Source organism: Ostrinia nubilalis, chromosome 13, assembly GCF_963855985.1.
Source record: "Ostrinia nubilalis chromosome 13, ilOstNubi1.1, whole genome shotgun sequence".
Lineage (NCBI taxonomy): Eukaryota > Metazoa > Arthropoda > Insecta > Lepidoptera > Crambidae > Ostrinia > Ostrinia nubilalis.
In genome coordinates, this window is record NC_087100.1 from 9,186,383 (window position 1) to 9,198,165 (window position 11,783).

General features: G+C 36.3%; 2 protein-coding genes across 2 annotated transcripts; one reads left to right on the forward strand and one right to left on the reverse strand.

Annotated features, from left to right (window-relative positions):
• Window positions 1–1,082: 1,082 nt before the first annotated feature.
• On the reverse strand, window positions 1,083–2,165 carry LOC135077608 (ubiquitin-conjugating enzyme E2 variant 2). Its single transcript, XM_063972160.1, has 4 exons — window positions 1,964–2,165; window positions 1,723–1,865; window positions 1,524–1,649; window positions 1,083–1,451 (listed from the first exon to the last, which is right to left on the reverse strand). The coding sequence occupies exons 1-4, from the start codon at window positions 1,986–1,988 to the stop codon at window positions 1,311–1,313; spliced, it is 435 nt and encodes a 144-aa protein (XP_063828230.1). The 5' UTR covers window positions 1,989–2,165; the 3' UTR covers window positions 1,083–1,310.
• Window positions 2,166–2,449: 284 nt separating this feature from the next.
• LOC135077629 (ubiquitin carboxyl-terminal hydrolase 36) lies at window positions 2,450–9,150 on the forward strand. The gene is made up of 11 exons (XM_063972181.1): window positions 2,450–2,902; window positions 3,076–3,303; window positions 3,432–3,585; window positions 3,791–3,965; window positions 4,134–4,247; window positions 4,343–4,507; window positions 4,589–5,502; window positions 5,784–6,039; window positions 6,363–6,503; window positions 6,716–6,828; window positions 6,999–9,150. Exons 1-11 carry the CDS (start codon window positions 2,632–2,634, stop codon window positions 7,033–7,035), a joined length of 2,568 nt encoding a protein of 855 aa, XP_063828251.1. The 5' UTR covers window positions 2,450–2,631; the 3' UTR covers window positions 7,036–9,150.
• Window positions 9,151–11,783: the final 2,633 nt, after the last annotated feature.

Sequence of the window (11,783 nt, forward strand, 5' to 3'; positions counted from 1 at the left end):
CCGGGTTTTTATTATGCATTTCCCTATTACGTAAGGGCAGTCAATGGCAATGGTGTGAAAAAAGCTTTGGTTTTCTATGCTAGTGAAAGAATTTCAACATAATATCACTAACTAGCCTTTTAATACTACATATTAAAATAAATAAAAATGACGTTAATGGTTATTCCTTACTGGTATTTTGGTATGGCTTCACTAATCGGGGCTTATAAACAAGTCCATTTACGTACTGAAGTCACACTTAATCACTCATATTATGGGTTTTGAGTGATTTTCTGGATAAATAGGAAATTGAAGAGTACACTTCTGAAGCGTAGGTAAGTGAAATCCAAAAGATAACCTACCTTAATATTCAAAATCAACATTAAAGACCATTTATGACAGTATTATTTGATTTATTTACCTTTGCTAGTTATACATTGGTAAAAATATTAATGCTATGAAACAATTTGACTTAGCATTTGGTTTGTAACAATAAATTCACGCATAATAGTTAATGGGAGATAATTGTAGTGGTACAGTGTTTTGATAAACAGATTTCATAGTAAAACTGTTAATATAAGTTTTATTATGAAGTTGTCACAGTATTTATGAATAAGGAAACGGTAGCAAAGCTTCATTGAACCAGTAGTACTTTATCTTATGTGCCTAAGAAATAAAAGTTTCCTAAAATATTTTACACTTGATCATGTTAAACTATTAAGAAAGTTAAGCTAATTTCCTTTATCATTTCAGTACCATAATTAACCAATTTAAGAAAATAAGACCTTTAATTTTCATATAATAAATGAGAATAGATTATAAATAATTATACCCATATTTATAAGCAACCATATCAAAAGTTTGAAATGGATAGATGGTTTATACATAGATATAGGTATAACAATCACTTACCTAAAATCAAGATGTCAGTAAAACTAGCCTTAATCATACCAAAAGCAAGTTTAACTTCTTAAAAGGCCACAATAATTTAGGTAATATGATAAATAAATGGGTGTTACCCTCTAAGTGGGTAAATTACAGCTGTTGAGATGATTCTTACAAAATACATAATTATTTACCCAATCTACAGTGACAGTTGCAGTCAGAAGAAAATGCTTATAGAATACTTTAATATAAAGGAAAATAAATGCATTGTTATAATAAATCTATTTGATTTTGAAGATACAAAACAGCACAGCAAGATATTAAGCTCATAAATCACATTTATAGAAGAAATTATTCATAAAAACTATCAAAATAGGGATCAAATCTAGCAAATAGTTCATCAAAGTAGATTGGGTCCATTAAGACGTGTTTTAGCAAGAAGAGAACTAAAAAGTGCTTCCCTCTGGAGGCTGAGACAGCTTCATGTTTTCCTTCAGTGTCATGAGACGTCTAAGCTCTTGAAGAACTGTCTTGATAGTGTAGTCGCGTTGCCATCTAGCAAGGATCGGGACTTGTCTATTGTCAACCTGTAATCAACATAACAAATGTTAGTTTATAGAGACAATAGAGATCAGACTTTACTTATATGCATTACTTACAAGTCCTGTCTGGCTGTTCACGCAGTTCATGTTGATTCTAGAAATAAATCTAGCAGTTGGTGGTTCATCAGGGTACCGAGTGCCACATTCAATTTTAAGTGAGTACATTCTATTTTCATAAGGAGTCTGAAAACAAAACAAGTGTTACATACAGAAGTTAAAGTATGTTGCATTGAAAAAAAGCTGATGAAATAATTACCCTAGGGGGTCCGATTATCATGCCAGTCCAGTGAGTTAGAGTCATGTCATCGTCGCTTTCCAGTCCCCAAGAAATGGTGCCATCACCCACTCCCTTCTGCCCTTGTTCAAGCTCTTCAAGGAGGCGAAAGTTGCGGGGTACAACTGTAGAAAATAAAGTATATTTGTAATAAGTATTGCCATGAAAAATCAAGATGTTAACTGCGAAACAAATACAAAATAAAACATCTAAAAAATCTTACCAACGCCTGATGACGGATTCGCCATGATCACGAATTTCACCGGCGCACACTACTTACACAATTACTTTTGCTAGTAGTTTTAATATGCCGGCATTTACTATAAAAATGATTTTTGTTGCTTCCACACTTGCGAATCTACGTTTATTTTAGGATGAGGAATTTATTACTCAAATAATTCTGATTTTTTCAATCAAAGAGTAGGTTAGCAATTTTTTTTGCTGACTTTGACAAATGTCATCACTCTTTTCTCTATGACAATGCCAAGCCCTCAACAAAGGTTTTTCAAAAATCAAAATTAAATGAATAGCTAGAATTATTATTATTTCAGGGATAATAACGCATGAAAAATATATTAATTTAAGGTATTTTAGATAATTTATCAACCAAAGTTTTGAATTTTCATATTCCTCATAAAATGGGGATGATGTCTATGAGTGAATGTCATTAATTTACGTAAATAAAAAAAAAGTTATTGTCTGTGGGTAATGTCGAGCGCCGTGGACTTGTGGCTGTGAAAATTTCCTTTTCCAAGGCTTTTTACTATTTTGAAATACACATGGTTATCTTTATTTTGGTGATTGTTTCTTTAAATAACAGATAAGAAAATTCGGCAGAATTATGATCAGTGCTGTGATTTGATAAAGTGATAGTGCAGTTTTGGAGGTAAAATGCCCGCTTCCATTTGCGATCCAGTATCAAGCGCATTGCGTTTATCTCTTACAGCAGATGAATCGCAAAGTTCTTCTTTGTTGGACAGCAGAATATATTCTTCTGCTAAAAGTGTTCTCCTGACGAAAATAGACTTTGAAGAATCAGGGGACTTTCAGAGTAATGTTCTTGACGGGTTGAAGTCTAAGTACGTGGTGATTCGACCTAAAAAAACAGTGCTAGAAAGTAAAATTCTTAAAAAAGAAGGATCTTCTAGTAATCAGACAACAGGTAAAAATATCGCCTAAAATAGTTTGGAAAGAACACTGATAAATAAATTCAGCATGCATGTTAAATATAATTTAGAGGTTATATTAACTGTAAACTGTCAATATTTATAAACTGCATAAATTCGAAGTAACCTTTGCGTGTTTTGACATTTATGTAAACAAAATGTTTTTCAGATGGTAATAAACATGGTGAAGAAGGACTACCTAAACCCAAAAGGGTTCTTTTTCCTGTTGAAAAAGTGCAGTTGGGATGGCAAAGTGCATGGGCTGCAGGAGCTGGCATGCAGAATGTGGGAAACACATGCTACCTCAACTCCACACTGCAGGCACTCTTCCATGTGCCTGCTTTAGCTAATTGGTTGGTCTCAGAATCAGGGCATGCTGAAAAATGTAACCAACAAGGTACATTTTCAATTGTTTTTTAAGATCATTCATTGGTAGCAGATATGATAAACAGCTACCTACATCTTTTTTTACCAAGCTTGTGATGTTATAATAGTAATCAATTTTCTGTTTCTTTATTATTACAGAAGCATGTGTAATATGTGGGATGCGTGCTACATTGATGGCAACTCAAAAAAGTGGAGGAGCACCTATTAAACCCTGGCAAGTTTATTCCAAGTTACGTCTTATTTGCAGACATTTAACACCAGGTCGCCAAGAGGATGCCCATGAATTTTTGAGGTAGAAACCATTTATGTGTTATTATACCAAGCCATACTATACATATATTATACTATACAAAGCCTTATTTCTATGGCAGAGTTGCACTTTGTCACAAATATTTTGAAATAAAACCTAGCTACCTACTTTAGAAGTTTGTGCCAACTTTTATTGTATTTATTTATCATGCTTACATTTGTGTCAACAAAGGTTTTATTTTATTTAGATACCTGGTAGAAGCAATGGAAAAATGTTACCTGTCACGTTTTGTGAATTCAGACAAGTTGGATCAATATAGCAAGGAAACAACACCTATGAACCAAATATTAGGTGGCTATCTGAGGTCTACAGTTCGGTGCTTGGCTTGCCATCACCTATCAACCACTTATCAGCATTTCCAGGCAAGTATAACAATATTTATATTAATAAATAAAGATATAAACAAATCCTTTGAAATATGAAACTCTATTTGAAAAGGATAAAATTCTTGATTTTTGAAGAATTTTGATCCTCATCAATTATGTCCTTTTTTCATACTCTCTTTAATTTTCATCTATTTTTATTTGCAGGATTTGCTTCTGGATATTAGAAAACATTCAACATTAGATGAAGCACTTGACTCCTTTTTCTCAAGGGAGAGATTAGAAGATTTGGGATACAAATGTGAAGCATGTAATAAGAAGGTAAGTTTCCTGCCCTAAAATGCCTATAATGATTCATTTTTCAAAATTCTCTTTTTCTCTAGATAGGTACGTACTTATTATTTTTTGCTTTTTAGGTGTCTGCCACAAAACAGTTTTTCATTGAACGGGCCCCTATGGTGTTATGCATTGCATTGAAAAGGTTTTCGCTGACAGGAGGCAAGCTTTCAAAACATGTTCAATTTAGAAAAAAGATAACACTAAATAAATATATCTACAACAAAAACAACAATCAACAGCTGGTAAGCTTTGTGATTTCAAATGTTCATTTTTAAAGAAGAAATTAATTGGAAGTATGTATAAATGTATTTGTATTGTTTCAGTCATACAAGTTGGTGAGTTTAGTGACTCATCTTGGTCCGTCGCAAAATTGTGGACATTATACAGCAATTGGACAGGCACCAAATAGTAATTATTATCAGTTTGACGACAGCTGTGTGAGACCACTACCTTTGTCAGCCGTTCTCGGAACAAACGCTTACATAATGTTTTTTGAAAAAGACAACAGCACTGAAGACACCTCCGTCCCCACCGCATCCACTTCCAGTGCCGTGTACGGCCCTCAATTACCAGATAGTATTATAAGCAGGGAAAAGAGCCCTCTCAAACTAACATTTTATAGAAACGATGAAAGAAAACCAATAGTCCTCAACAGCACATCCACCGAGGCTAATCAATCTGAAAATAAACCGATAATCTTGAACAGCACACTGAGCAAGTCATCGGAGTCCAGCAACTCCAACAGCGAACCCTGGGTGGTCAAACAGAACGGGGAGGTGGAGAAAGTGGTTCAAGCTCCTAAAATATTGAACGGAATCGAGAAGAGCAATTTTAAACTCGATGAGGATAAGAAAATAAGTTTCGTAATCAAGAGGCAGAACGGGGAGGAGAAATCGAAAGCGAAAGAGTCGGAAGCCAGGTCGAGCAACGGCGTCGCGAAGACTCCGGAGAAGGCGTCGACGAGCAAGCTGGTGCGGCCGCCGAAGTCGCCGCTGGAGAAACTGGAGGAGCAGATGAACCGCAGCGACTCGTCGAGTGGCTCGCGCGCGCGCCTCGTGCCCTACGACTCGGAGTCCAGCGGCGACGAGGCGCGCCCGCGCCGCCCCAAGCCCAGCCGCTGCCGCTCGCCGCCCGGGCTCGTCGTCACCACCAAGGGCATGCACCACGCCTGGACCGTCTCCAGCGAGAAGAGCGGCCCGCTGCTCAGCCCCAGCCTCAACGGCGTCACCAACAAAAAGTTAGTCTTTGATTTCTAATTAGAACATTCAAATTAACGTTCAATTAAATTAATTGATAGGTTGGCAAATATTTTGAATTTCTTTCTCGTAATTACGGTAATTATCAAGATTTGCGTCATATCAATTAGCAGGGCGGTTTAAACAGAGTTATCATTAAGTCAAGTTTTTTATCAAAACATTTGTACACAAGTATTGACTCAATACTATGGAGTACAGGCTTACTAATATGCATGAAGACAGTGATTTTCGAAGTTACAATTTTAAATTATTATTTTCTCAGGGTGAAAGAAAAGGAGGAAAACGAGCAGAGTCCGAACACGAGCGTCAGTAGCATGTCTCCGCTCAGCGACCGCAGCTCGCCCGCCGCCGCGCCCGCTCCCGCGCCCGCGCCCGCGCCCGCGCCCGCTCCCGCCAACGCGCCCGCGCCGTCCTTGCTGCCGGGCGAGGCGGCGCGCCACCTCAACACGTTATCTCACCGCGGCTACGGCGCGCCCGTTGCCTCCTGGAATGGAACCCACAGCGCCATGTCCAGACAGGTGAGCTCAGATTATTGTTTTCTAAATTTTCTTGACCAAGAACCCTTCTTTGTTTTAGAGCGCTGATAACATGACGTGTCTGTGATTGAATGCGATTCCTATAGATGTCCAACTCCAAGCACTGGAAAGCCATTATTGATCACACCACCGCTGGTGCAGGAAATAGGTGTAATATAATTCTAGTTTTGAATTTAAAGGGTCAAGCAAGAGTATCCTCGATTCAGGACAAGTTAAGAAAATGCATTGGAGGAATTCAAGGACAAACTAAAAGGCGGTTTGGGTGATTCTAAAGTAAAAATCTGAGCATGGTGTTTGATCGGTAGGTGTTCGAGGAGAAGCGCGACGAGCGGAAGCGCGCTCTGGAAGCGAGCGACGAGATGGACCGCGGCCGCAGCAAGAAGGTCAAGAAGTTCCACCACTACAACCGCTTCAACAACAATAGGAATGGATACAACCCCTTCCAGGTAAATTACCTAGAGCTGTGAACCTTATACTCAGGGATGTAGAGCTTATATTCCACTGAACATCTTTATGACAATAAACCTCCTAAGGTTGTGCTGTACTTGTAACAGGGGAGTTTTAAAACACCCATATTTTGCGATTACCGTTATTTGATGAATATTATTATGCATTACATTCGTTTTTAATTTATATTTTCATTTATTTTATCCAACAGGAAAAGCAAAACAAACCCCATTGGGGAGGAAACTTCAAGTATCGGAATGAGCGCCGTCCACCGCACCACTTCAATAAACATCACAACAATAAGTACAACAAAAGATTCAACCGGTGAGTGTTGTAGCTTTACTTTTTCGTTTTATCGAAATGGCTTATCGCGGTCGAGTTCGTAACTAACCAATGCTGTGTTTCATTAACAAATGTGCACTGCTTATACGATAATACATCTAGTTAACCTTTTAAGGTTTTATAGTATTTAAAATGAACTTTTTTATTTCTAGGTACAGCAATGGGCATCACTACCCGAGGCATCATTGACCCAGGTCAAACATAGTCCTTCTAAGGTGTATATAGATACTCTGGACATAATTATTAGCTAATCTTCTAATAGTCATGCATAGTGATAATTGCAACATGTATATTCATATAAAAAATTGCTGCCGCGTCAAATGAATAACTAGCAGCCTGACCATTGATGCATGTTATAAAAAAACAAAACGTTCGTCAATATACTGCCAAACAGCCTTTCCATACCGCATAAACGCAAAAAATAAAATAAAATATATACATGATAATATACAATTTACGTGTTTATACATATTATTCTTGTTTATTCACGGTTTGCATTTGAAATGCAGTGATAACTCCTAGTTTGATGATTTATTGATTTACTTATTGATGTAAATTGTGCAGGCAATAGCCGTCGTATTGTCTAATCGGGTTTGTCCTGTGACTTTTTGCATTTGAATAATGTCTCGGTTTTAATGAGAAATATTGACTGCAAGGTTTAACTTCTTAGTTGTGTAGTTGTTTTTTTTATTATTATGTAATTATTTCCTGAACATGGCTTGTTTGTTACCTTTTATGAAACATGGTTATCAAAGGTAATGAACATTATTATGAATATGCCGGTCTGAGGTCTTACTTGTTGATACTTTCCGTATAATATTGGGACGTTAATCAAACTATCTGGCATTGATTCATTATTAATTTTAGTGTAGTGAAATATTAAAAAAATAATAGTCAAACTTTTGAAAACATAAAATTAAAGCTCTATCTAGATGTAGGCTTTTCGTCAATCCCTTCTCGTTAGTCCCTACAGCTATAATAATTGTTATTGGTTCCATTTTATAATCATGTACTTCTTGTCTATTTGTTACTTCATTCAGCATGGAAGTATAGGACATACTACCGGTTGTTGAATGAAATACTAAACATTGCTCGATTTCCGGCAATGTTACGGGAACTGAAATAACCTCGTAGTATGTCTACACTGAAAATACCATTATAAAATTACTGTAATATAACATTTCTCTATTATAATACTATTCACAATATATTTAAATTAAATTTATTAATAGAAATTCAAAATTATCCAATTCGGTACAATTAAGGTACTTGTCTTATTTTCCTCGTTTGCAATTTTGTTTCTTTTAATTCAGATTTACCTATGTTTGTTTTATTTTGAATTTTCTTTGCCAGAAATAAGATTGTGATTTATATGTTTAATTGTTGTAAATGGTTATAATGGCAAGATGTTCACGTTATGCGAGGTTTTCTTTTAGATGAGTAGGCCACCCCATTGGAATAAATCCAACACGACAACGCAGTTAAGAGCATTTTAAAAAGAACAGTTATATTTTAATGTTATTTTATTTGTACTGTACTATACGACCTTGGTTTAGAGATAGATTTAAGTATTTTATTTCGATTACATTCTTCAGACCCGTGACCGTTTCTAAAAAATTGGGCACCATTATCATCTGATACGTTTGGTAGTTAAGTATACCTAAGTTTAATGAATGTGTATTTGAATTTATTAGAATACATTTGTTGCACAGATATACGCGTCACTCGCGTGCTGCGATGACGAGCATAGCGGTATTGACTTTGTCTTATTCAATTAAAATAGAGATATTTTATAACCGAAATAATTAGCAGTAAGTTACACACGTTGTTAACGAGAGACTTGTTTATTATGCGTAATTAAAAGTATTTAGCGGTGAATCGTCTCAATACTTCATCAATACTTAATTCATATTAGTTGATTAACCTGGGATTTCTGAATTTTAGCTCGAGCGTGCTGATCATAATATGATCATAATAAAATCTTAATTCAGAAACCGGGAGTAAGAAATATTTCGCTTTGCTATTCGTATGTACGAATTTGCGGGAAATTCAGAAATAGGTTAGGTTCTCTTGCACACTGAATTATACGGCCCAGTATGAACGGTAGCCAAAGGTAATACAATAAATATTATCTCTTGGCTATTGATTCTGTCCACTGGCCGCAAGACATCTGCTGGGTTGACAGCAGAACTGGGAATGCGCAGACGCTTCGATGGTGAAGGATCATGGCCGTCTTGTCAAACTCTTGAGAAAAATGATGAGTTGGCACTAAAATGTCATTATACGTGCACAGTTTTAGTGCCGGATGCGAGTTACGTCGTTCCCGACAGTGAAAATCTTGTCGAGCGAAAATGCTTAACGCAAGTTCAGTAACGAAACAGTTTGTATAGATTGAAATGCGTGCCTATACAGCCGCGTAAACCAGATCGGTAAATGCCTTTATTCTTTGTAACATTTTTACAGAATATTAATATTTTACAGAATAATAATATTGTTAAGAGGTCTATTTGAGACGAATCAAATCTGTTGTTGTTTATGAGACGCATTCTTAAAATTTAACAGTACAAAAAATTAACACTGGTAAATTAATAAAATATGTTATCTGTGAATTTTTTATAGACAGAGTGCTTCCAACAATTCCCCTACAATGTTGCTTTACAGAAGACAGAGACCCTAAGGTTTTTTGGCATTAAAAATGTTTCTCAAATGCCATCGTCGCCCTTTTGATGCCTTCGCACCATACTAAGTTCGCTTTAAAAGTAAGTTAAACCTGAGGAACCGACCGAACGGTGCTACTTATGATCGTTGGTCACTGTATAGTTGATATGTGACAAAATTTCCGTTTTGACACAGAGGGTGGAGACCACAATACATTTGATTACGTAGGATGTAAGGGCGCACTCTAATACTAGGAATGTTGCACGTTCTCAAGCACTTTGTTAATAAGATTTATTACAAAACAATTTTTTCAGTACCAAACACGTAAGTGTACGAGTATTAGCGTACGCCCTAACGAAGTCCTAGCCTCCGTATAAAATCAAAACTTAAACACAATAACAGGACATAATTTTTCACATTGTATTCGTGTTTTTTTGAATAAGTGGTATTGTGATCCTTTTAAGATATTTAGTTTATTTTTATATTTTGATGTTAACACATTTAGCCAATATTGTAGTGTACTGGCTGACTAAACAAGTAAGGTATACATATGTTTTGATTGAATTTGGTATTGTTGTCTTCACCCATTAGTCCAGTCAATGAATGCCTTAACGACGGTGTAGAGAGAAATCCGTGGAACACAATTTCTGACCTCGGGACTTTATTTAGCCTAGTTAGGTGGTGAACATAGCAAAAGTCCCCACCCTTAGCCCTTGAGCCGGCGGGGAGAGGGGGGTTTAAAGGTACCACTTTTCGGTTTTTCGCTTAATCCTCGGAAACTATGCGTCCTAGTGACATGACTACTATGAACCAAAAAAAGCTTAATCAATTTGCTATAGGTGAGACCGTCAAGTTTTTCTATATCTTGTATAGTTTTTGCAGCATCTGCTCTAGAAGGTCTGTAAAATTGGAAATTTTATTGTTGTCTTACATGTTCCTTTCAGGAGAAAATCGACTAAATCAACATTGAGCAAACACTGTAGACATGCGGGAGCATGTTAAGCCTAGTCCCAGGGAGGGGACTGCACCGTGCTTATATTTAGACGAACCAATTAGAGCCACTTTTGACTCCTCATCATTCAAAAACTGCTGTGCATTAACACTTCAAATTTGGCTCATGTATTGAGACTTGCAAGATATACATCAGCTTTAAATTTCATAAATATACCTCAAACGGTTATTTAGGTATTGACGTTCAAAAATCGATATTTAGAGCACTAAAATCTATCTATCACATGTGAAATGTTAAAATTTACTGGTTTTTTATTTGTTCCTATGTATTTACATAACTACCTTTCTGGATGCCATATTTGAACCTTCGAGGTCATCTGGAAGTGGTTAGAATTTGGTCTATAGGTCAGACATGTAGATTTTTGAACGTCAATATCTAAAGAACCGTTTGAGGCATATTTATGAAATTTGAAACTGATGTATATCTTGCAAGTCTCAACACATGAGCCAAATTTGAAGTGTTAATGCACAGTAGTTTTTGAGTGATGAGGAGTCAAAAGTGGCTCAAAGTGGTTCGTCTATATATACGCACGGTGCAGTCCCCTCCCTGGAACTAGACTTAACATGCTCCCGCATGTCTAGAATGATTGCTCAATGTTGATTTAGTCCATTTTCTCCTGATGGAAACATGTAAGACAAAAATAAAATTTCCAATATTACAGACCTTCTAGAGCAGATGCCGCGAAAACTATACAATTTATAGAAAAACTTGTTTATCTCACCTGTAGCAAATTGAAAATGCTTTTTTTGGTTCAAAGTTGTCATGTCACTAGGACGCATAGTTTCCGAGGATTAAGCGAAAAACCGAAAAGTGGCACCTTTAAACCCCCCTCTCCCCGCCGGCTCAAGGGCTAAGGGCGGGGACTTTTGCTATGTTCACCTCCTAACTAGTCTAAATAAAGTCCTGAAGTCAGAAATTGTGTTCTACAGTTTTCCATCTATAATGCTTTATTGACTGGACTACATAGATTATTCGATTTTCAAGCGAGATATTGGTGTTAAGGTGTTAAATGGTTGACGATCTCGAAAGTTATGTATAAAGGTTCTAACAAACAAGATTTAGATTGACTTAACGTTGTGTTATAGATTTATATTACACAAATATAAGGTCCTATATTATTAGTCAAGTTACGGGAAATTCTACTGCTCTAATTTAAATACCTTTTTTTATGGAACAGCCTTTGCATACAAACTAGTAAAAACTGGATTTGCCCTAGTTAATATAGATTTTATGAAGATAATGATGTTTGGAGAAAAAATTATTCTAT